Source organism: Triticum dicoccoides, chromosome 6A, assembly GCF_002162155.2.
Source record: "Triticum dicoccoides isolate Atlit2015 ecotype Zavitan chromosome 6A, WEW_v2.0, whole genome shotgun sequence".
Classification (NCBI taxonomy): Eukaryota; Viridiplantae; Streptophyta; class Magnoliopsida; order Poales; family Poaceae; genus Triticum; species Triticum dicoccoides.
This window is the reverse complement of record NC_041390.1, coordinates 603,939,074-603,965,312: the sequence shown is the minus strand read 5'-3', so window position 1 is coordinate 603,965,312 and position 26,239 is coordinate 603,939,074. Positions and strand designations below refer to the sequence as shown.

At 46.5% G+C, this 26,239-nt stretch overlaps 2 protein-coding genes and 2 long non-coding RNA genes across 4 annotated transcripts; all 4 read right to left on the bottom strand.

The window, feature by feature from the left end:
* Positions 1-3,959: 3,959 nt before the first annotated feature.
* Positions 3,960-6,576, bottom strand: LOC119316089. The gene is made up of 7 exons (XM_037590458.1): positions 6,508-6,576; positions 6,306-6,419; positions 5,790-6,074; positions 5,441-5,701; positions 5,138-5,181; positions 4,749-4,935; positions 3,960-4,226 (listed from the first exon to the last, which is right to left on the bottom strand). The coding sequence occupies exons 1-7, from the start codon at positions 6,574-6,576 to the stop codon at positions 3,960-3,962; spliced, it is 1,227 nt and encodes a 408-aa protein (XP_037446355.1).
* A 4,848-nt stretch (positions 6,577-11,424) lies between these two features.
* On the bottom strand, positions 11,425-12,246 carry LOC119315091 (formin-A-like). Its single transcript, XM_037589763.1, has 2 exons — positions 11,993-12,246; positions 11,425-11,903 (listed from the first exon to the last, which is right to left on the bottom strand). Exons 1-2 carry the CDS (start codon positions 12,123-12,125, stop codon positions 11,719-11,721), a joined length of 318 nt encoding a protein of 105 aa, XP_037445660.1. The 5' UTR covers positions 12,126-12,246; the 3' UTR covers positions 11,425-11,718.
* A 7,316-nt stretch (positions 12,247-19,562) lies between these two features.
* Positions 19,563-20,190, bottom strand: LOC119314495. Its single transcript, XR_005152333.1, has 2 exons — positions 20,057-20,190; positions 19,563-19,961 (listed from the first exon to the last, which is right to left on the bottom strand). It is a non-coding gene; the product is annotated as an uncharacterized LOC119314495 (long non-coding RNA).
* Positions 20,191-21,205: 1,015 nt separating this feature from the next.
* Positions 21,206-21,714, bottom strand: LOC119314494. The gene is made up of 2 exons (XR_005152332.1): positions 21,596-21,714; positions 21,206-21,514 (listed from the first exon to the last, which is right to left on the bottom strand). It is a non-coding gene; the product is annotated as an uncharacterized LOC119314494 (long non-coding RNA).
* Between the last annotated feature and the right edge of the window lie 4,525 nt (positions 21,715-26,239).

Here is a 26,239-nt window from a genome sequence, read left to right as displayed (position 1 = left end):
TCCTTGTCCTAATAGGACTAGGGGAGGGGGGAGGCGCGCGGCCCACCTTGGGCTGCCCCTTTCTCCTTTCCACTAAAGCCCACTAAGGCCCATATAGCTCCCGGGGGGTTCCGGTAACCTCCCGGTACTCCGGTAAAATCCCGATTTCACCCGGAACACTTCCGATATCCAAACATAGGCTTCCAATATATCAATCTTTATGTCACAACCATTTCGAGACTCCTCGTCATGTCCATGATCACATCCGGGACTCCGAACAATCTTCGGCACATCAAAATGCATAAACTCATAATAACTGTCATCGTAACGTTAAGCGTGCGGACCCTACGGTTTGAGAACAATGTAGACATGACCGAGACACGTCTCTGGTCAATAACCAATAGCGGGACCTGGATGCCCATATTGGTTCCTACATATTCTACGAAGATCTTTATCGGTCAGACCGCATAACAACATACGTTGTTCCCTTTGTCATCGATATGTTACTTGCCCGAGATTCGATCGTCGGTATCCAATACCTAGTTCAATCTCGTTACCGACAAGTCTCTTTACTCGTTCTGTAATACATCATCCCGCAACTAACTCATTAGTTGCAATGCTTGCAAGGCTTATGTGATGTGCATTACCGAGAGGGCCCAGAGATACCTCTCCGACAATCGGAGTGACAAATCCTAATCTCGAAATACGCCAACCCAACATCTACCTTTGGAGACACCTGTAGAGCTCCTTTATAATCACCCAGTTACGTTGTGTCGTTTGGTAGCACACAAAGTGTTCCTCCGGTAAACGAGAGTTGCATAATCTCATAGTCATAGGAACATGTATAAGTCATGAAGAAAGCAATAGCAACATACTAAACGATCGGGTGCTAAGCTAATGGAATGGGTCATGTCAATCAGATCATTCAACTAATGATGTGACCTCGTTAATCAAATAACAACACTTTGTTCATGGTTAGGAAACATAGCCATCTTTGATCAACGAGCTAGTCAAGTAGAGGCATACTAGTGACACTAAGTTTGTCTATGTATTCACACATGTATTATGTTTCCGGTTAATACAATTCTAGCATGAATAATAAACATTTATCATGATATAAGGAAATAAATAATAACTTTATTATTGCCTCTAGGGCATATTTCCTTCATTAACTTCCCCCAATCAAGTGTTGTGGTGTAGTGTTGGAAACCCTAGGGGTGGGGGGGCACTTGGCTTGGGGGGCAAGCCACCCCCTTGGCCGCCACCCCCCTTGGAGATTGGATCTCCTAGGGCCGGCACCCCGCTAGGGACCCTATATATAGTGGGGGGAGGGAGGGCAGCCGTACCCTAGCCCCTGGCCTCTCCCTCTCCCTCCCGTGACACTCCTCCCTCTCCCTGTGATTGGCGAAGCCCTGCCGAGATCACCGTTGCTTCCACCACCACGCCGTCATGCTGCTGGATCTTCATCAACCTCTGCTTCTCCCTTGCTGGATCAAGTTGGAGGAGACGTCTTCCCAACCGTACGTGTGTTGAACGCGGAGGTGTCGTCCATTCGGCGCTAGGTCATCGGTGATTTGGATCACGACGAGTACGACTCCATCAACCCCGTTCTCTTGAACGCTTCCACGCGCGATCTACAAGGGTATGTAGATGCACTCCTCTCTCCCTCGTTGCTAGATGACTCCATATATTGATCTTGGTGATGCGTAGAAAATTTTAAAATTCTGCTACGTTCCCCAACAGGCGCCACACTACACAGTGCAGCGCCTTGCCCTTGGGCGCTGCACACCTGGACATGCCATTCCAGAGAGCAACAGAACCTTTCCAGTAGCTTTTGCACCCGAAAAATTGCTAAGTCAGTGTGCAACACCTGAGGGACAGGCGCTGCACTATACTGTGCAACGCCCTGACATTAGGCGCTGCACAGTACAGTGCAGCGCCTTGGCCATAGGCGCTGCACGCTGACTTAGCAATTTTGCGGGTGCAAAAGCTACTGGAACGGCTCTATTGCTCTCTAGACTGGCATGTCCAGGTGTGCAGCGCCCAAGGGCAAGGCGCTGCACCGTGTAGTGTGGCGCCTTGCCCTTAGGCGCAGCACATCTGGACATCTATTAGGCTGCACTCACCCCCCTCCCACCCATCCCCACCCCACACACCCCCACCCCCACACAAACCTGAAGCTCAGTGCGTCCCCTCTGCCCTCCTATCTCCCCCTCCCAAATCCTTCTCAGATCCGGAGTCCTTGACCATTGATTTCGAAGCCAACCCCTCCGTTAAGGTATTCTCCTTTGATCCCCTCGTTTTCATCCATAGAATTGTCACATTTACTCAAATCTTGCTACTTTGGGGAAACCCTAGTTTTGGCTTGGATTTGGAAATTTGTGTTGAATCATGTTATGTTTCTTTGCTAATTTGGTATGGTTAGGCTTTCATAGTATGCTAGGGTTAGGGTTATGTGTGTTTGATGTTGGTGTTAGGGTTATGCTATGATTAGGGTTGTGGTTATTGTTAAGTGGGGGTTAGGGTTAACCAAGAATTCTCGGTTTTGTAGGCATGGCTTCATCCGGTTCCATGACGAGGCCACCGTGTGCTAACCAAGAAGACATGCCGAACAAGTGGGAGGACGCATCTTTGGACAAGGTGAAGGAGAAAGATGTCAATATCCCGCCATGTTGGTGTGGAGATGTTTGCAAGGTGAAGGTGTCCACCGACCGAAAGAAATCATGGACGGAAGGGCGGAGATATTTTGTATGCCCGAACTATGCTTATGATCATGCACTTCCAACTAACGCCTATGACCGACCACCGGTAAGCTCGAGAAGTAAAATGTTACTCTCCAATGTGTGTCAACACTAACAAAAATGTTGTATGCAGTCACTGCCTCCTCTATGCAAGTACTTCACGTGGATAGATCTTGAAGTGCCAGAAGATGTCAAAAAGGACCAATACCAAGATTGTCTTAGGTGGCAACGACGGTTCGAAGAATCGTTTCGAAGAGGCTTGGAGGAAGAGAGTCGTCAGAAGGAGAGGATGGAGAGGAAAAAACGAGAGGAGGAGAGGGCACGCCAAGCGAAACTTGCTTGTGAGGAGGAGAGGGCAAGAAAGCTTGCAAAGGCTCGCGAGGCGCAAGAGGAGGACTCGGCACGTGACAAGAAGGGGAAATGGCCTCGCTCTACTCAGCAGGGACTTCGCTCCGGTGCACTCGTTGTCAACTATCTTCTAATGAATGTGTCGTGAACTTGTGAGGGCATGTGAGATGTTGGTGAACTATCTTCTAGGGCAAGCTGCCATTTGTCATTTGTAATGAATATGTCGTGAACCATGTCGTAGTAATGTTTGAATTGTCTTAAGTTATGAACTCATCGGCATAAAATTTGTGTTTGTTCAAATTGCTGTGATGCTGCAGTCATTGTAAGTATTATGATGTTCCAGTGAAATGAACGTGTTGTGAACTCAGTTTTTCCAGTACAGTGCAGCACCCAAGGGATAGGCGTCACACAGTACAGTGCAGCGCCTTGCAGTTGGGCGCTGCACTCTAACTTGGTATTTTTCATGGACGGTCAGTGCTGCAAGCCTTATGTGGCTCTCTAGATAGCCATGGCCAGTTGAGCAGCGCCTACGAGACGGGCGCTGCACTGTATGGTGCAGCGCCTAAGCGTTGGGCGCTGCACAGTACAGTGCAGCGCCTGGGTGTTGGGCGCTGCAGTGCTGTTAACTGCCAAACTACAGAAACAGATGCCATTTTGGCCTCATGCAGCACTCACATAACTTGCTTGAACATCACTAAAATTACTGTAAACTGCACATACTGAACAAAGACAACTAATAACTTGAACATCACATCATTTAGGACAATTCAACATTACTACTAGTTCGCAGACACAAATACCACACTAGTAATAGTTCACCAACATATAACATAACGTCACAAGTTCATCAACCTAATGAAACGGCTACAAGAGCACTAACAAACACAAGCACTAATGCCTTCCGCGTGTGTTCCTGGTGCCACGCCTGCAGGCAATCTTCTTCTTCCTGGGTGGACGAGCATCCTCTTCCTGCACTTCCTCCTCCGCCTCCGCCTCCGCCTCATGATCCAAGCTAGCCATCTGCAAGGTCCCTATGACCACCTTTGGGTTGCCCCTGTTGTCAAAGTCGTTGGGCGTGTACCGGCGTCTGAGCTGCCTAGGCTTGAACACATATGGGGACCGAAGTTGAGCGTCCGCCAAAGTCATGTCATCATCAAGCTCATCGCCCTATCACACAATCAAACAATATGGTGAAGACCGACGTCGTAATCAAGTGAGAATCACATCTAAAGGATTAGTCATACCTCTTGGGTGACCGCACCCTCATCATCCAGATAAGCATGTGAGGAACTCACATCGTCCCTCTGATGGTGAGATGAGGGGTCTGATGGTGTACCAGACCTAGAGGCAGATGGTTCGTCAAATTCGGGATCACGGCAACCGAGAAGATTCGATAACCGCCTTAACTTTTGGCCTGACGCTGTAACATGAACAAGTGTATACGATATCAGACTCCGCAACATAGACTGGCTCTCATAGTGAATGCGATATGTACCTTGAGAAATGCTCGTAGTGAACCATCATCATTTCCTTTTCCAACCGGTGTTTCCTCCAGAATAGACTGGCTCTCATCAGCTGCTTTCTTGATCTCGGTGCGCTGTGGATGAGAAAGAATGAACACGTTAGCCATTCAAACATGTGTAATACGGCCAACGGGAAAGTATAGAAGAAACACTTTACCACATAGTTAATCACAGGAACAGCAGGGACTCTGTGCCCTACCCTGACATCTCTGTTGTACTTCCCCTTTGATAGATCCTCAAAGTTTACGGGTTCTTCAAGAATATCCTCATTATATGCCGACAGGCATATCTCAACTCGGGTATTTTCAAGAAGCCATCGTATGTAGTTATCAAAAGCAAGTGGACTATGCTCACGAAGCTTGGCGCGTGCACTGCTACGAGCTTCCTCCACACAAAGCTGGAAGCGGGTAACATACGAAGCATGATGCGTGTCCCAGTCCTTTATCTTCCGCTGCCTTCTCCTGTCCAACCTGCATGGTACAAAACCAAACATTAGCAAAATCAAGGAGTGACGATGCTTAGTCAATATGGTTCATGCTCTCTTACCTATGAAGTGCTTTGTCCGTATCCACCCATTCTGGCGGGTGAGGCTGGAACAGACCAAACTGACGACACACGCGATGTGGCAAATGAAACTCAACAGCCCAGTTGCATATCAGTGGGCACCGCATACGCCTGAGATCCCTATCCCACAAGCACATCGGGTTGATGGTAAACTCCGGGGTGTACCCAAGTCTGTCATCAACGCCATATGGCTGCCATTCCACCTATGAAATAGGGCAACAATGCAAAATTGGTGAATTTTTTTCAAGCAAACATGAGAAATGACTGCAGTAATGACCTCGTTACCTGCTCAGGCGTAATCGTGTCCAACTCGGCAACGTACTTCTGGTACATGAGATTGACATCGTTCGTCATCTCAGAAACCACATCCCACTTGTAAGCCCAGGTGGGGCGCCGTAATTCGTCATCTTCATCTTCATACCAAGGATTAAACCTGACGCTCTTCGGGCGTCCAACAGGCAGATGCTCCCAGCTCCATACAGAAAGTAGAAGCATATTACCACCAATGCCTGCACTACCCGTGATCCTGCAACACGCATCGTCCAGCTGCATATGAAAGAAAAACAATGTTAACTTGACAGCAAGCTTGCATTGCTAATGAAGAAATGAGTTGATCACAAAATAGACCAACTACCTGTCGATACAAGTAGGCAAGAGTCGCTGAACCCCAGCTCCATTTGCTATCGAAGACGGTCAACGCCTTCAGCCACATCCATGGAGCGTTCTTGCCAGTGGAGTCAGGAAACAAAGTCCTCGACACAACATACCACATGTAGACACGAGCATGTGTCTGGATCACATCATCAGTGGCATCCGGAGGGCACGTCGCAAAGTGAGTTTGAATCCACGTGAAAGCAGCTCCGGCTGCTTTCCTTTCCTTCTTCTTCTTCTCTTCTCCCTCCTCTACATCAGCCTCAGCCTCAGTAGGAGCCATACCGATAAGAGCAATCATCTGCTCACGCCACCCATCAGAATTAGTGCTCATACAGAGAGGCATCCCGTCGATAGCAAGACCGGTGATCAACGAGACATCCTCGAGCATCACGGTCATCTCCCCAGTCCGAAGATGGAAACTATGCGTCTCCGGCCTCCACCGATCAACAAGAGCGGACACCAGTGGAGCGTTCAGATTCGGCGTGGACCGGCTTACCAACTGAATCCACGGGAGTAGTCCTGCCTGCTTGATGTATGGTGTGTACCGCTCATCGTAAGGCATGGCAGGACCAGAGACCCCGTGATACCGAATCTTCAAAGGTTCAAGATTCTGCAAAAAACAAGTAATGACAAATCTTAGGGCATGTAAATTTCAACTTAAGGCAAATTTACAAAATATTTAGATTACTCGTTATTACCATCTCCTTCTCGCGCATCATGTAGGCCCGGTGTTTCGTGTCGTAGACATCGTCGAGAAGCCAAACCATCCTTACAAAGTTCAAACAATAAACATATATGAGTTCATCTTCATCTCAAATATCGGTATACACTAAACATCTAATATGTGTTCAATTACAAGAATCTCAACATCTCCTTCTCACACAATGAATATGTCATATGTGTTCAAATGAACTCAACATCTAATATTTCAAATAAACTCAACATCTAATATATATCTAAACAAACATCTCATATATGTCTACAAAACTCAACACCTCATAGTTATCTATAAAAATAGGCATCTCATATATATCTAAAAAAACTAAACAATCTAGGGTTTCACTAACAAGAACCATATATTGTGAACTAAGCAACAACACTACGGTACTACCACTATGACTACACATCCTAAATCAAGCAAATCAAGGATTCCATTAAATCTTGGACAAATCTCTAAAATGGCAACAAATTTACGGAGGAAAAGAAAAGGAACGGAGGAGTTTACCTAGTAGGATGGATTGGAGATCGAATCCACGGATCAAATCTTCAGATCTGAGAGGGATGGGGGGAGGGGATTCGATGGGGGCACCACCGCTGCTCTCTGTCCAGAGAGCGGAGAGGGGGAAAAACTGCCTGGTCGGGCTGGGCCGATGCGCTTTAAGTCACTGTGCAGCGCCTAAGCGCTAGGCGCTGCACATTACAAGTGTGGCGCCTAAGGCTTAGGCGCCAGAGGCGGAACTGGGCCTAGGGCAACTGGGGCTATAGCCCCAGGCGTGGCCCATCTAGTAGGCTACCCAGCAGGAATTTTCCCATATATTAGTACACTTGTAGAGGCCCAGCCCTAGGCCTCAGCCCACCAGTTTGGACGATCGCTCCAAAAATTGCTAGCGCCCAGATCGCTCCAAAGAATCGCCAGCAGCCACGATGCAAGATCGCTCCGATCCTCACGCTTCGTCTCGGTAGATCGACCGAAAAGTCTCACCCTGCGCCCCCAACTCTCTCCACTGCTCGACTCCAGCAGACGATCGCCTAGGCGGCCGACGCTCAGAACAGCGGATCTATCGCGTCGTTTGAATAAAGCACTCTCCATGCCTCATCTCCTGTGATCCACACCGGATTGAAAAGGTAATGCTAAATACCTAGGTATGTCGAACCATCTAATATTTCCCCCTAGTTCCTTTTTATCAGCTGAAATCAATGAATTGGTGATGTTAAATTGTATTGCTTTAGTCAATTTTATTCCATCGTTCTTTGTTAACAGGGGGAAAATAGAAATCCAAGATGAAGAGGACGTGGAGAGTTTTTCGTGATCATGGTATAATATTTCTTGCTTCCCAAAATTTCATATGAACAATGACGTGTCTATGTCTAGTTCTTGATTTTAAATACTCAACTTTATGTTTACAGCTCCGGTTCCTATTATTGCTTGTGAAGAAACGACGGCCTCAAATGAGACAAGCCTTCACTAATTTGGTACGACTGTTCGTAATGATGCACTTTGTTTTATTGATGAGATATTTATTAAATTGGCTCTTATGGTAATAAGAAATTTATATTCTATTCTTAATCTGAATGTGTGGTGTACTTCTAACACTAGTAAATGTGTACGTGCAATGCACGTTAATTTGAAAGTATATTAAATGCATGCGGATATTAGTGGGATATTATTTGCGTGTTATTATGTGATTAATACTATATTTGGCATAAAATTAACTACACGCTAATTGTGTTGAGCGCTCGACATTGAAGTAGCCTAGGTCATTGGATTGACCTGATTTGATGGTCGTGAATTATTGGATCTGCCTCTTTGCGTCTTTTTATATTGGTATAGATGCAGTGGCACGTAGAGTATTTGGCATTTTATTTCCTTTAGGTTGTGATATTTGGCGTTATTTATAGTGGTTTAGCTTTAGCCCTAGGCTTCGATAAATCCTGGCTCCGCCTCTGTTAGGCGCTGCAGTGCTGTCTGTGGGGCTGCAACTGGACCAGGGCTGCCACACTGGCAGGAGGTGCGACGCCTAAGGCAGAGGCGCTGCATAGTAGTGTGCGGCGCCTAGCTGTCGGGCGCCACATGAAAGGGTCAGCAGAGTGAATTTTTTTCGAAAACAGGTTAGTTTGTGATTTGATTTCGTCTTCAGGTCAAATATGTGATTTCTGCCGGTTTTGTGTGAGGTTCTTCCTGGAGGTTCTGCAGGGTTTGACCCGGTCAAATAAAAGTTTGAAGGCAATTTTTGAACTTGGAATCTTTTGACCTAAATTTTCATTTTTGAAATAATTTGTGTCATGCTCGATGTGGTTGCCTAGCAAACTGTTCCGTGACGTCAGATGTGAGAGGATGATCGGTGGTAGAAGGAGCGGGGAGGAGGTGGAGGAGAAGGGGATGTCGATTGCTCACCGGTTTCGACGTTTGTGACACTCCAATAAACTCAAGGACAAGTTCAAAAAAAAAAAAATTGACCGTTGGTCAGGATGGTTTGTGGACTTCAAATAGCTATAGCAAGTGAACCTAGCAAGATATTAATTATGGCCCAAGATGACGAGCATCCATCCATCCTTGGAGGTTAATCGGACCAGTAGTAGTACGACCCCCTTTGGGACTTAGAACACGATTTAATACCTCTATTGACAGCTGTGATGGCAGAGTAAGACTTTAGGAAGAAGAAAAAAAGATGGGAGGGCCACGGGAATGTGAAGGGGACGAAAGCGGCTCAAGAGAAAAAATAAGGAGACACAAGTGAAAGAGGTGAGCTCCGTTTTAGGTTCAATGATGAAAGGGAGATGAGTCCTTGTATCAAAATTAAGAAGATGATATATTAGTGAGTGGCAAATGCTGACCATTTTGCATTAACAAGGTGTCATGGAGCTCATCAAGGGGAGTATTTTCTATGGCATTAGTTCCTTTTTATTGGCAAATGCATTCGGCGAGCCGCTAGTTGCATTGTATGTCTCGAAGACTCGAACAAGCAACAATGGCATGAACGACGAAAACCACAAACAGAGGGACCAAAGCGCAACGCGAACACATGGTGAAGAGCCAACTTAGCGAAATAGTTTTTTCTTGTTTGGGAAAGAGAGCACCTCCTCTGATTCTATTCAAAATTAAACCAATATTTTGCTTAACAAGGCCTAAACTACTAAGCATGAAAGCAAAAACATAAAGGTATAGCATAAAAAGTAACAAAATCAGGAAGTGAATTTGTTGCATAACCTAGATGACACGTCCTAAGCTGGATGAAACGACTAGAAAGCATCTAAACTATTATAGGAGACCAAAATTCCTGCTCCAACATATACACATCATCTCCTTCGCTGCCCTACATAAGAGGGAAGACAAACTTTGACTTGTCATATCATCAACTCTGTTCCAAGCATGTGAACCGGCAACAAACATTCTCTTTTTTGAACTTCACCAGGAGTTACGCAAAAGATTTCACTTGCTATTTGTTCGATGAGTCTTACTTCACAGATCAACGCCTCGTGATTTGTCTATTTGTCATTATAATTGACCAACAGATAAGCTAATATCCAACTAGATTCACCACCGTACATAGATCGTCGGATTTCTTATTATCTTAGCATGCCCAATTTCTGATCTCTCAAATAGTCCAGAAAATCTCAGCTATCCCAATCACAAGTGAAGATTTTCGGTACTGATAATCAGCGGATGGCAATTGTGAACGTTTTGATGGCACTTTAGCTATCACGAGGATGACACTTTTAGTTTGCAAGCACAACAATTTTCTTGCGAAAAACAGAATTGCAGCGAAGTTGCCATGCGCACTGACGAAAATTGTCATGCAAAACCAAAACAAATTGCCATTAAAATCGTTTTGGCTATTGGGGTCAAAGATTTTTTTATGTAAAGATTTACGGTAATGCAATTCAGCTAACCTTCGCTATGAGGGATGGCAATTTGTGGTCGTTTTGATGCCAATTTATATTATCCCGAGGATGCCATTTTTAGTTTGCATGATTCTGGCGAAAAAACAAATTACAATGGAGTTGCTATGCTCGCTTACTAAAATTGTTGGTTATTCTACTTCCTAAATCTTGGGAGCCAGAATTAGAACATATCCTATATGTTTTTAAAATGAGAAAAGTATACTTTTTTGTCCCTTAACTTTTGACGAAATCTAAATTTGACCCCTTAATTACGGAATCGGACAATTTGCATCCCCAACTCTTGAAACCGGACAAGTTTTATCCCTCTAGCAGTATCATGCTGACTCAACGTGGTTTTTACCAGTCCAAAGTCACACATGACCAAGCTTTACGTACAAAGAAGAAGAAAAAACGAAAACACACGTAGCGCTCATGTGAACTCCATTGAGGCAAGCTTGTTTTCGGCGGCGCAGGCGGCACGCTGGGGGACACGCACCACGGCACCAGAGCTGTCTTGCGGAGGTCGTCAGGGACCAATGACACTTTGCCGGAGGCTTCCGCGCCCACATTCTCCTCATACTGCTCCACACACCAGAACTGCTCGACAAATGCCGAGCTGAGTTAGGACGAGAAGGAAGAAGAAGACCCATCGGGGGTTGCCACGTGGACACAGACCCGGTCGAAACCACGCCATGTCATATCGGGAGAGGGACTTAGCTTGTCCAGTTTCATGAGTTGGAGGTGCAAATTGTCTGGTTTTGTAATAGAGGGATTAAATCCAAACTTCGTCAAGAGTTGAGAGACGAAAAATATACTTTTCTTTTTAAAAATTAAAAGCACATTGCAGATCAACCTAACCAACGAACATTTGTGAGAGCAAATGATCTGCAGTTTTAGCACAACCACATAACTGAAACGTTCCATCCCCATGCCAGCCTCGATAGATCGAGTTGTCTTTTGTTAGCACAAAATTTCTCAAAACAAGCCATATGAAGAACTTATTCAGGGATAATTTCACTTTCCACAAAATTTGTGTGAAAAACGAGAATTAGTGGCAATCAACTGCGCGTGTACGTTGAATTAACAGAGAAAACACTATTGTCGGGGTCATGAGTGAGGTGCATATCCTCACATGTTTCCTGTATACTATTTATCGGTAGCAAAATCATGATTGCACACAGCAGCCGGTTGTTCACCACGAAGAGATCTGGAGATCGCCGCCGGGAAGAGCACAGCGCAGCCGGTCGAGGGCATCAACGCGTACACGTATCAGTATTCACTACTCCCGCCCCTGACCTTGGCACCAGCTAGTAAGTCGACGACGGTGGCGTCGGCGACGGCGGCATGGCCATCGACGTCATGCCGTGGGGTCTCGGCGAGGGAGGCTTGCTCAGGGGCGTCCTCTGCCCCAACCGCCTCGCGGCACCCACGGCCGCCAGCGCCATCCCTTCACGCAGCCCGGCGTCGCCGCCGCCACCACCTCGCGGCAGCACTGCATGCAGTCTCGCACCGGTCGATCAGCTCACATGTACAAAGTACTGTGCATCAAAAGGAAAACCACCGAGCAGAGCTTCTATATACCTGGAGGGGGCGGCGGCTGGCGACCCGCGGAGCCGGAGAGCGCGCAGGAGAGGGGCGGAGCCAGGACCAGGAGCGCCGCGGCGGCGGCGGCAACGAGCAAGAGCAGCAATGCGGCGGCTATCCCGCGACGCATCAGGCGAGCCTTGGGAGGAGAGGCGACTGGACAGTGGACACTGGTGCGGAAAGCGGGAGATCTGCTCGAGTAAGTAGCGGAGGAGACGGCCGGGACAGGGGTGGGAACGCCCGGCGTAGTGCACGGACTCCCTGCTTTGAGGCTCAGACCCTCTCCGATCATGGTGTGAGCTGTTCGTTGGACGTTTGTGACGTTTATTTTTTACATTATCTCATTCATGGGCTCGACCCTTGTAGTCTTTGTGTTGACTTCGAAGTCTGCGCTGTTGGTTGTCTCGGTTCCCTTCACAAGCGATGCATGCATGCAGCCATGCGGCCAGGTAAGTCAATTCCATGCAAGTTGTAGACGATATGTCTATTACTATATGGGAAATAAAGTTGTTGATGCTTAAAAAGAACCTCTACGCAGACCGCAGGGGCAGGACTTCATTCCACACTCGTATATCGGGATTTTGTAGGGAAATTTGGAAAACTGTGATCACATCTAAGAAATTCTTGCTCTTAGGTAGTAGACAATTTTTTTTTGAAAAAACCTGGACCGAGAGATGCGGAATACGATTCAGGGAAATGACTTCATAGTACTTGCATTTTTTTTTATGGAAAGATGGTATCTAATCATAAAAGTTCACCGAAAGTACCGAAGTAAAAAGCATCTCAAATACGTATATATAATAAATTTTACATCGAGATTTCAAGAACACCAAACGCCCATTACCGCCGCCAGAACGAGCCACCGACGCATCGCTATCGCCGCTCCCCTACTATGGGGGCAGTACTTCTGGAGATGAATATGATTGCTGAAGTCCTCGTCTTTTGTTAAAGAGATGTGTTGTACTATGAACTTTTGCATGCTAGAGTAGTGCATGGTAGGTAGCTGCCGCCCGGATCCACGAAGGCCACCGTTCCTTTTGTCCCGCTGAAGGCAAGCTTGGTGTTGCTGGACTGCCCCTTCCCGTCGCTGCCCCCTTACAACCCAGGAGTTTGAAGAAGCGGTGACCTGTCAAATTGTCCATGTAGAGTAGAAGACGCCGGTGACCACGATATGGATGGATCACCATCCCGTAGAAGTTGACATTGAGGAGGGCCAGAAGATAATTCCAAATTCGGCCAAAAAGAAGGGGGAGGAGGTGTTGGAATTTTGTCTATTTTGGGCCTAGCCCAATAGCAGTTTCAGAAATTCCTAATAAATCCTAGAGGCCAACGCAGCCCATTTGTGCAAGGCAAGAGGTGGAACAAAAATTTAGTCCCACATTGCTAGTTTAGAGGGAGTAGGACCTCTTTATAAGGGAGGTTCTTTCCCCACATGTATGAGCATGAGAACAAGAGGGACATCCACGCGCGCTCCTCCGCCGCCCGCCACGCCTCGTCACGACGCGGCACGGCGCGGCGCGGCGCGGCGCGGTTGCGGGAATGAGCCGAGCCGATGTCTAAATTTTTGCCATGCACGACGGGTATATGAAAGGTCATGTGGGAGTTGAAACGTTTTCTGTAGTGGACACTGAATTCGAACGGCGCGCCTCTTCGGCCGCTGGCTGTTCGCTTCGTCTCCCTTCGTTGCTTCACCTCCCGCCACAACCTCTTCGCGTCCTTCTCCTGTGCCTATATAAGAGAGGTCGCTCCTCTCCAGAGAGACACACCAGAAGATCCCCTTCCTCTCGCCACAAAGTTCCTGAACACTGCACTGCTGCTACGATCTTCCCCATCCCGGCTTGCGGCATGCACCGCAGGTCGGGATAGTAGGCCTCCGAAACCGCACCTTTTGAGTCCTGTACGGGAGAAGGGTGATAAGGTTTTTGGGGAGCGCTCAGCGCGACTACTGGCTGCTTCATCACGGACGATCCGGTCGCCGACGACTACTTCCCCGACGACGACTTCTTCCCCGACGTCCACGACCTCCTCGACGACATGGCAGGCGAGGACACCGACCCCAAGTCCAGCGCTTCTGCTGCTGCTGTCCCGTACGTGTTCTTGTCTTTCCTATTAAAGGTTCTGCCGCAGTTCCTTGTTCTAGTCCTTGTCCTACACATGTTAGGTTCTACTTCATATATGCTACTTGCTATATTGTCTGCTTTAGATATGATAGGCTACGGTTCATATATGCATAAGCTATTTACCTTCTCTCTGTCAGAACGCATGACTTGTTTTATCTCTTCTATATTAGTCATGCTTTATCTAGTATTTCTGTTAATAAAATCATTTGGTAAATTGCTCATATTTCCAACAATCCAAAAACCTTATTATAGGCAATTTACCCCAAGTGGTTTTGCTGCTTTCATGCGACCTCCTATGTTTGAGGGTATCCACTATAAGAGGTGGCGCGTGAGAGCAGTCTTATGGTTTCAAACCATGAGTTGATATGACGCCACTCTCGGCAAACCTGAAGGAGAGCTTGATGCTCAACAGGCACAAGCTTTTCAGAAAATGGATACTCTGTTTAAGGCTGCTTGTCATGTGTGGGGGGATCCTGATCATTGGGCTCCTAGTTGCCCTAATCGCTATGACAAGCGTCATCCTAGGAAAGGCGGCAAGACCGCTAATATTGTCATTGGAGACACTGACATGAAGGATGTTGGGTATGGTATATTTCCCACTATTCTTTCAGTATATCATTCTCCTGACTGGTTGATTGACACGGGTGCTAATCTGCATGTATGCGGTGATATTTCCATGTTTTCATCTTATCAGACCGCAGGGACTTCAACCGTGCTGATGGGCAATGGTTCAAGTGCTTCTGTTCATGGTGTTGGCACGGTCGATCTGAAGTTTACTTCGGGGAAGATCGTGCGGCTGAAGAACGTGCATTATGTCCCCTCCGTCAATAAAAATCTTGTTAGCGGATCTCTTCTGTGTAGAGATGGCTACAAGCTTGTCTTTGAGTCGAATAAATTTGTAATATCCAAGTATGGAACCTTTGTTGGTAAAGGCTATGAGTCAGGAGGCATGTTTCATTTATCCTTATCAGACGTTTGCAATAAAGTTGTTAATCATATTTACAACAATAGTGAATCCAATGTGTGGCATTCACGTCTTTGTCATGTTAACTTTGGTTGCATGTCACGACTAGCGAAGTTGAACTTAATCCCTAGTTTCACCACCGTCAAGGGATCTAAGTGTCAAGTGTGTGTGCAAGCTAAGCAACCTCGTAAGTCTCACACAACTGCGGAAATAAGAAATCTTGCACCACTAGAGCTCATACATTCAGATCTATGTAAAATGAATGGTGTGTTGACAAAATGTGGAAAGAAATATTTCATGACGTTAATTGATGACTCCACTAGATACTGCCGTGTGTATCTTCTGAAATCTAAGGATGATACTTTGAACTTTTTCAAGATCTACAAAGCTGAAGTGGAAAACCAACTTGATCGAAAAATCAAAAGGCTTAGGTCCGACCGTGGTGGAGAGTATTTTTCCAATGAGTTTGATGCTTTTTGTGCGGAACATGGTATAATCCATGAGAGGACTTCTCCCTACTCACCTCAGTCAAATGGGGTGGCCGAAAGAAAGAACCGTACTCTAACTGATTTGGTTAACGCCATGTTAGATATATCGGGTCTCTCCAAGGCATGGTGGGGGGAGGCGATATTGACAGCATGTCATGTCCTGAACCGAGTCCCCACAAAGAACAAAGAGATAACTCCATTCGAGGAATGGGAGAAGAAAAGGTTAAAACTCTCTTATCTGCGAACATGGGGTTGTTTGGCGAAAGTCAATGCTCCAATTTCAAAGAAGCGGAAGCTTGGACCAAAGACTGTGGATTGTGTTTTCCTGGGATATGCTTTTCATAGCATTGGCTATAGATTCTTGGTTGTAAAGTCTGAGGTACCTGACATGCATGTCGGTACGATCATGGAGTCGAATGATGCGACTTTCTTTGAAGATATCTTTCCCATGAAGGATATGGCTACCTCATCTAATCAGAAGATGCCTAGTTCATCGAATCAGGAACCAGTTACAATTACCGAACCCACAATTTCGATGGAACACTTTGAAAGTCCTGTGGAGGAGAACAATGAAGTTCCTATTAGGAGCAAGAGACAGAGGACTGCAAAGTCCTTTGGTGATGATTTTCTTGTGTACCTCATAGATGACACTCCCAGTTCTATTTCAGAGGCCTATGCATCTGAAGATACTGACTACTGGAAGGAAGCGGTTCGTAGCGAGATGGATTCCATCTTGGCAAATGAAACTTGGGAGATAACTGATCATCCTTATGAGTGCAAACCTATAGGATGCAAATGGGTATTCAAGAAGAAGCTTAGGCCTGATGGTACTATTAAAAAGTACAAGGCTCGGCTCGTGGCTAAGGGTTATACCCAAAAGGAAGGTGAAGACTTCTTTGATACTTACTCACCTGTGGCTCGACTGACCACTATTCGAGTTCTACTTTCACTAGCTGCCTCGCATGGTCTTCTCGTTCATCAAATGGATGTTAAGACTGCTTTCCTAAATGGAGAGTTGGACGAGGAAATTTATATGGAACAACCAGATGGGTTTGTACTAGATGATCAGGAAGGGAAAGTGTGCAAGTTACTGAAGTCTTTGTACGGACTTAAGCAAGCACCCAAACAGTGGCATGAGAAGTTTGAAAGAACTTTAACAGCTGCAGGCTTTGTTGTGAACAAAGCTGACAAATGTGTGTACTATCGCCATGGTGGGGGCGAGGAAGTTATCCTGTGCTTGTATGTTGATGACATACTGATTTTCGAAACCAATCTGAATGTTATTAAGGAGGTCAAGGATTTCCTATCTCGTTGTTTTGAGATGAAGGATTTAGGAGTGGCTGATGTCATTCTGAACATCAAGTTGTTGAGAGACGATGATGGTGGGATTACATTGCTTCAATCTCACTATGTGGAAAAGATCTTGAGTCGCTTTGGCTATAGTGACTGCAAGCCCTCTCCAACACCATATGATGCTAGTGTGTTGCTTCGAAAGAATCGAAGAATTGCTAGAGACCAATTGAAGTATTCTCAGATTATTGGCTCGCTTATGTACTTAGCCAGTGCTACAAGACCTGACATCTCTTTTGTTGTTAGCAAACTGAGTCGGTTTGTTTCAAAACCAGGAGATGTGTATTGGAAAGCTCTAGAGAGAGTTTTGCGTTATTTGAAAGGCACTGCAAATTATGGAATTCACTACACCGGGCATCCAAAGGTGCTTGAAGGGTATAGTGACTCAAACTGGATCTCAGATGCTGATGAGATAAAGGCCACGAGCGGTTATGTATTCACTCATGGAGGTGGCGCTGTTTATTGGAAGTCTTGCAAGCAGACCATCTTAACGAGGTCAACAATGGAAGCAGAACTCACAGCACTAGATACAGGTACGGTCGAAGAAGATTGGCTTCGTCGGCTCTTGAATGACTTACCGGTTGTTGAGAAACATGTACCGAGTATCCTTATGAACTGCGACAATCAAACTGTGATCACGAAAGTGAGCAACTCAAAGGATAACATGAAGTCATTAAGACACGTTCAGAGAAGGTTAAAGTCTGTCAAAAAAAATGAAAAACTCCGGATTTATTGCATTGGATTATATCCAAACGTCTAAAAATCTGGCAGATCCTTTTACTAAGGGTCTATCACGTAATGTGATAGATAATGCATCGAGGGAGATGGGTATGAGACCCACAATATGAGTTGTTCACAGTGGCAACCTATTCTTTGTGATCGGAGATCCCGTGAATTAGATATGGAAGACAAGCTGTTGGTCAACTGAGAGGAGAGTATCCTTACTATTCACAATACCACTCCATGAAGATGCAATACTCTCCTTATCTGCATGGCAGGTTGATGTATATCTTAATGTGTTCTAAGTGGCTTATTTAACCAGAGATGTTATCCTGCAGAACATCTTTTGAAGAACACACCTATATGAGTCTGATTGTCAAACGTCGCAATCTATGAGAGTAGAGTTCTCTCTAGTAAACTCATGAAAGGTCACGGAGTATGACGCATAAGCTCCACCCGCGGGGAAGACCCACGGTAGCCACGTATCGGTCAAGGCTTTATGTGAAACTAGATTCGCAGAAAACTTGCAGTTCAAGGCCCAGTCCACTGTTCAAGTTGCTTACTAGTGTAGCATAGAGTTCTAGGTGGAAGTTCAACTTAACAGTCTCCACTGCAGTACCGATATATAAAACAGTGTTTTGGAACCAAAGGCAAATTTTTGTGTGCCTCTGGGATCTGGTGGGGGATTGCTGGAATTTTGTCTATTTTGGGCCGAGCCCAATAGCAGTTTCAGAAATTCCTAATAAATTCTAGAGGCCCACGCAGCCCATTTGTGCAAGGCAAGAGGTGAAACAAAAGTTTAGTCCCACATTGCTAGTTTAGAGGGAGTAGGACCTTTTTATAAGGGAGGTTCTTTCTCCACATGTATGAGCATGAGAACAAGAGGGATATCCACGCGCGCTCCTCCTCCTCCGCCACGCCTCGCCGCGGGTTGCGGGTTGCGGGAATGAGCCGAGCCGATGTCTAAATTTTTGCCACGTCACTGGCTGCTTCATCACGGACGATCCGGTCGCCGACGACTACGTCCACGACCTCCTCGACGACATGGCAGGCGAGAACACCGACCCCAAGTCCAGCGCTTCTGCTGCTGCTGTCCCGTACGTGTTCTTGTCTTTACTGTTAAAGGTTCTGCCGCAGTTCCTTGTTCTAGTCCTTGTCCTACACATGTTAGGTTCTACTTCATATATGCTACTTGCTATGCTGTCTGTTTTAGATATGATAGGCTACTGTTCATATACGCAGAAGCTATTTACCTTCTCTCTGTCAGAACGCATGACTTATTTTATCTCTTTTATATTAGATATGCTTTATCTAGTATAAATGTTAATAAAATTACTTAATAAATTGCTCATATTTTCAACAGGAGGGACACAAACCCCTCAAGTTTCCCGATGAAAACCGCATTGGCTCAGCTTCATCGGAGGAAGAAGGTACCGGAGAAAAAATCACCCCGCGACTTCATATCCCCTTCATAGTACGCCCCTCGTCATGTAGATGAAACAAAAACAAAAACGAGGCCCGTGATTTGGTCCTAGAAGCTCCACACGTACACCACCAATGCCAAATGGCAGCATTAGAATGAGGACTGGACGGGGAGGGCTTATTCCTCGCCGCAGGTAGCGCCATCACCTCACCACACTGACACCTCCCACAGCCTTGCTGACGCCAGTAGGCACCCGGAGGTGAGAGGAATCGGCGGTAGACTTGTTTTCTTTTGACTTCAATTTCTTTTTGTTGAACACATTATTTCTCAAAACAAGCCACATGAAGACCTTGATCTTCAGGGGTAATCTCACTCTTCCAAAATTTTGCGTGGAGAAGGAGAATTAATGGCAGTCAACTGTGTGTACATTTTTTTAACCGAATTGTGTGTACATTGAATTGACAAAGTACACAATTAACAGAGATTGATTGCAAAAAAAAAAGAAAAAAAAGGTCATCACTTGGTGTATATCCCCACATGTTTCCATACAGTTCCATAATTTATCAGTAGCAAAACCCGTATTTATTGTGCACAGCTGCTAGTTGTTTCTTCTCTAATACCGATCAGGAGATCGGCTATCGGGAAGAACATAGTCTGCCTATCCAAGCTAGGCGATCACAGGCACCATCGCATACACGTATCAGCATTCACTCCCGCACCTGACCTTGGCCCTAGCTAGTAAGCGACGGTGGCGGCGGCACGGCCATCGACGACGCGTCGTGGGGGTTGGGCGAGGGAGGCTTATTCACCGGCGTCCTCTGCCCGAACCGCCTCGCAGCTCCCATGGCCGCTAGCTCTCTCCCTCCACCCAGCCCGGCGTCGCCACCACCTCGTTGCAGCACTGCATGCAGCCCCCACACCGACCGATCAGTTCCGATGTACTGTCTGCACTACATGCATCAAAGAGGAAAAAACAGGGGCACCGATCAGAAATACCTGGAGGAGGACGCGCGGACGAGGCCAGCAGCGGCAGAACCAGGACCAGGAGCGCGGCGGCGACAAGCAACCACCACGCGGTGGCTGTCCCGCGACGCATCAAGCGTGCTGTGTAGGAGCAAAGAAACCACTACCACGCAGAATTGCGGTGAGATCAGAGGTCGAGCAAGTCATAAGTATAGCCAACGTCCAACGAGATGGCTGGTGAGTAACTGGTGGCAGACAGTGAGAGGTGTGGAGACTCTGAGCCATGTTTGACCGTGGAGAGACGCTCTGAGGCAGACAGATGTGAGCTGTTTGTTGTACGCTTGCTGCATTCTCAAGTTTTTCTCAACCCGGGGGCCCTGGATTCTGATTGGACTCTCGTAGTTTTGTGTCGACTTCCAACTCTGAACGGGCTGTTTGCCATGTCCTGGCAATGGGTGCATGCACCCATGCCGGCGAGCCCACTGTGTGCAGGCCGCCGCTCGCGCTTGACCTCTGCCCTCGTGATGCACGAGGAGGTCCTTGAGCACGCGGCTCAGATGTGACGTGGGTGCCATTTTCTTTCGCAGATCGAGATCTTTGCTCATGAGGTTCTGGATTTGACCCCGGTCCAACGGAGGTGCACACAACCGCTAGATTAGCACGGCGCCTCGCCAGTGGAGCACTGTGCCCGGCCCGAGCTTGCCCGTCGTCGCGCCGCCGCCTCGCATCTTCCGCGGCACCACCGGAAGCCCGCAGTCGCGCAACGGCGTGTCCGGATCTGGGCGTAGGAGCCACACCGGTGACGGCCGCTGCAGCCCATCAGGAGAGGGGGCTGCAACCGGAGGAGAGCGGAGTTCGGCGGGATCGAGACGCGCACGAGCGCCGCCGAGAGCGAGTTCCACGCGTGAGAGCTGCACACAGGGGCGAAGTGGCCCCGCCGCGGCCGTCCGCCCGCACAGGGGTTCGATCCTTAGCGCTTGAACCGAGGCAAATAGATGACCTCTTTTATTTTGGGGGACGTCTTTTTGAATAAGGTTATGGCGATGTGCATCCACGGATGCACATGACGGAAGATTCGTCCTTCTCTATCGAATTCTTGTGTAGCACTGAAGTATTAAAGAGTACAATTCATGAAATTGACCTCTCATAGTATTAGTATTTGTGTATTAAAGGGACAATTAATTAAAATGGTTTCATAGTATTATTGTATACTTGAGGCTTGCCATCACTGTTATTACTCGACCAACCATAAAGTCAAATTTCATTCCACAAACATAAACCATGAAATAAAGTTTTACGTCCATGTGGTCTAACTCAGCGGTGAGTTCGATGACGAGCTCGGCGGTCTTGCCCAGCATGCTTCGCACTGGCATCCTTTGGGAACACATTTGCTGTTGTGGGCCATCACTATCTTGCACCAGTCACGACAAGAGATTTCATCACACTGGCCCTCGTAGACTCTAGGACCGCAATACTTAGTGATTGCCACATCTATTATAAACCGAAATAATGTTAAGGAAGATCACTGCACAGAGCAAACATATGGAATGACATGTATGTGTATGTAGATACCTGAAGAAATCATCAGCATGAGGGCAATGGAGATAAATAGGATTGCTGAAGTCCTCATGTTTTGTTAGAGAGATGTGTTGTACTATGAACTTTTGCGTGCTAGATAGAAGAAAAGATGTCAATTTATAGAGATCTGCTGCCCACTAGCCTCCAAGGTAGAACAACTACATATAATAGGAACAAAATTAGTAAGTTGCGTGCAGATAGAGAGATTGGATATATTAAACAAGTAACAAATTAATGACATTGACTCAAGTACTCCCTCTGTTCCTAAATTAAGTCTTTTTAGAGAGGACTATATACAGATGTATAAAGACATATTTTCGAGTGTAGATTCACTCATTTTGCTAAAAAGGCTTATATTTAGGAATAAAGGAAGTAATTAAATAGATTGGATGTTAAACAAAGAACAAATTAATAACATCAATGCAGATAATTAAAGAGATAGGAAGGAACATATTGATACATCAATGTGTAGCATTTCAGAGATTGGAAAGAACAAATCGATACATCAATGCATATCATTAAAGAGCAAATTAATAACATCAATGCAGATAATTAAAGAGATAGGAAGGAACATATTGATACATCAATGCGTAGCATTTCAGAGATTGGAAAAAACAAATCGGTACATCAATGCATATCATTAAAGAGCAAATTAATAACATCAATGCAGATAATTAAAGAGATAGGAAGGAACATATTGATACATCAATGCGTAGCATTTCAGAGATTGGAAAGAACAAATCGATACATCAATGCATATCATTAAAAAGCTTGGATGTGCTAAACAAAGAACAAATTAATAACATCAGTGAAGATAAATAATATTATTAACATTGTTCTATCATTGAACCCCCTTGTTCCTTTTCCTTTTCATTATTTGAGACCTAAGTGGCTTTCTAATAATTTTGGGTGCGTGCACCTCGGGCGCTTCAACTATGGAAAAATGAATTTTATGACACATGAATTATCGGCATAAACAATGGAGAATTTTCAAGATTTAGCTAGGATATTTGGGAATAGCATAGCAGAAGAGTATGGAGATTCATGAAAGGTAGATGCATAGTTAGGATTTAGTGATTGAATAGGCTCAGACGCAAAATATTTCTAAGTAAATTTTGTTAGGAGATGAAAAAGCACAAACTCTGAAAGCCATGTTCTGCTGGTGAGCTTATTTGAGCTCGCGATGAACAGTAAAGTCATAAAGAATCTCTTCTTATATACCTAACAAGAAACGGAGCGTCCTCGTACATGGCATGTATATGAGCGTGTGCGCATTCATAGAGATGAATGTATGCGCGTGTATATGAACGCTTGTGTCTGTACTGTGTTAAAAAGAAAAAAGACCAATGAGGTGCGGAGCACGCAACTTATTGGCATTTTTTTTCTTTTCGAAACGAGCTTATTGACTTGTACACTGGCGGAAGTGTTCTCGTACATGGCATGCAGCTAGCCGTCCCTTGTACATGAAGTACCATACATGATACATCGTACCGAAACCCACGGCCACCGTCGCGTGCTGGTACCACGGAGCCTCCTCGCCCTACTCGTTGCTCGACGGCGGCGGCGGCGGCGGGTCGGGCCCCGCCGACCCCGGGTTGCCGTGGGGTTTCGGCGAGGGAGGCACATTCGTCGATGTATGCTGCCCCAGCCGCCTCGCGGGCGTTCCCAGATCCAGCTCCTTCCCCTCGCGCGCCGGGCTCCGGCCGCCGCCTAGGAGCAGCACTGCGATCACACACGTACGCGCCCATTCATGCACACAATAAGAGCTAGCATTTGGAACACCAAAGGAAACTTCGGTGCGTATACACGTACCCGGAGGAGGACGCGGCGGCGGCGGCAGGCCATGCGGGGCGGCCGCGCTGGTGGCCAGCAGCAGGGATAGTAGGACGGCGGCGGCGGCGACGACGAGCAGCCGGGCGGCTATCCTCCGGTACATCATCGATCGATCGAGCTGTGTACGTAGGCGGAGCAGACAGCAGAGAGCACTGAACTACACCGGTAATAGCGTACAGTTCGAGTAGTAGGCAGTGTGACAGTAGGAGAGCTGCTCCTCGAGACTCCGCGTGATGTGTGAGCTGATCGTTGCCCGGTTGCGGCATATTTAAAATCTCAGCCAGCCGGGGAAAGTGGGTCTTGGCTCTGCTAGTCTTGCGTGCGCGTGTTGACCTCGAAGCCTGCATGATGTTTGTCCTGCCCCCGCGATGCACGGTTAGCACTACCACGCTTGCTTCCAGTTTCAACCTTGTGAGCTGTAGCATCCCCAACGCTTACCCTTAAACTGGACACCGTATCCATCCGTGGATCCATGGACCAGTCCGCGAACACTGATGCAGGAGCCGACCATTCAAAGTTATCAGCATACATTTCGAACCATGTTAATTATCTGAAAAAATGAACCGGACGAAAACATTTGCATTCGGACACATTTCAACTAAATTATATCAGACTAGGCTAGACTATTCTAACCCAATGTATTGCCTGCCGCGGCGAAGCCCTATTCCCACAACATGTCTTCCCTATGTCCAACAACATTGCTCATCGGGCTGCCGTGAGCCACGGACAGATATGCTTCAGAGGAAGGGGAAGAGTAGCCTCCGCTTCCATGAAGCATGGAGTTTGTTTTTGGGACAGGGGAGACGGTCACCGTGGCCTTCGCCTCCACTCAGAGGGCAAGTCCACGCCCGCCACGATGTTCATGTCGCTGTGCTCCTTCGCGTGCCGGCCTAGAGCAACTCGCCACTCCTTCGCGCACTGAATTGGAGCGGCAAGTTGCTGAACCACGTGCCGGCTAGGAGCGGCGAGTGTCTCCTCCACGCGCCGGTCTAGAGCCTTGCCCATGGTGGTGACAGCCTGGAGCGACGAGGGAGGTGGAGTAACGAGTTGCGTGGAGTTTATCCGGTGGGCTCAACATGCCACCCACCCAGCTTTAGTGCCGGAGAACTCCTCATCCTACTTGTCGGATGCCATGGCGGGTGTGGTGTAAGGAGGAGATGGATAGCGGAGATGTGGTGCGTGGTTTTTGCCATCCGGCCTCGTTTAAACAGCACACGGATGTGAGGAGCCAACCGACATTGTGTACATTGTCGTCCATCTCGCGAACGGACGTGTGCCAAGAGTAGATTTTTGACACACGCGCGAGTTTAATGAAGTCGCCGGGCGACGAAAGACGTTTCAATGCGGTGAGGAGGTGTGTGCAGCAGGCGTGCAGCGCGCGACACTCTATTGGCTGACGCGCCGCTTCAATGCCGACTCGAGGGAGAGATTGCGTCTACTCTGGACCGGCATGAATGCAGCACTGACGCTCTGGAGCCGGGCAGCTGGCTTCAGGAGGAAAAGCGCGATGGCGAGGAATGGGTTTTTGGATGGGTCATTGTTGCCAAAGACGGACGTGGCAGTGGTCCGAAGGCCTGTGAAGTCCTTTCCACTTTGTTTCTGGTTTGTCGAAAAAATATGCCTGGATCGCCAAACAGACTGATGCAGGACCATGGCAAAACACGCCTGGACCGCACTATCCGAACAGTTGCGGGTCATTTGACGATCAGTGTTGGAGATAGCTAAGGACATGTCTAGCAGATCTTTAAGTTATGTTTTTTTGCAGGTAAGATCTTTAAGTTATGTTTGAGGGTTAAAAATTTCGTTTAGGGGATTAAGCATTCGATAATGCGAAATTCCCCCGATGAATCACACATTTTTCATTTTATTATTGAACGACTTGTTGGTTGTTCGATCTGCTTTGCTTCTCTCTCCCTATCCTCTTTTTTTCTCCTGCCTCTCATGCACATATTATTTTCCACTTGGCCCTATTTTATTTGCTATTTTTTACACTAATTCTGCTATTATTTTGTCTAGTTTTGTGTGAAAAAATGCTAACGATAGTAGCTGAACTCACAACCTCATGATGAAGGCTAAATCTAGTAGCCGGTTAGACTAAACAAAATACAGTTAAAAAAAGACTGAACAATGTTCAGCAAATACAATAAAAAAAGTTTAATATAACTAAAAACACATAAGAAAAAGCATGGTGAATCAAGACCATTACCAAATATCCTCCGATTTTTCACGCCCACCACCCATAGATTTTATTTTCCCATACCGGTTCACGATCTCAATTTTCCGTCTAATTCTCCCGCACAACCGTCTCCCACCAATTTTCTTTGTCATGCTGTCATGCTTACAAGTACCATTGTATTTTTTTACTTGGGGAAAAAGTTATTGAAAAACATACCTTCGGTAACTTTTATGTAAATAAAATGTTATATACTCATAATAGAACTGGTAACTCATGTATAAATATCACAATAACTTTTGGCCTGAGAAAATGTTGTTGAAAACTTAATCTGATAACTTGTGTTCAAATTGTATGATAATATACACTCTGTAAGCATGATAACTTATGACCAAACACCGGGATAACTTTTTGACCCGGGAAACAAGTTTTTGAAAAACATACCCTCGATAACTTTTTGTGTAATAGCATATTAATTTACGCGCAAGAAAGTTGATGCCACACGTACTAACATCATGGTAGCTATTTCACCCCGGGGAAAAAGTTGTTGAAAAACATACTCCGACAACCTTTGTGCAAATAGCATGGCAATATACGCACCGCAATCCTGATAATTTATGTAAAAACATTGT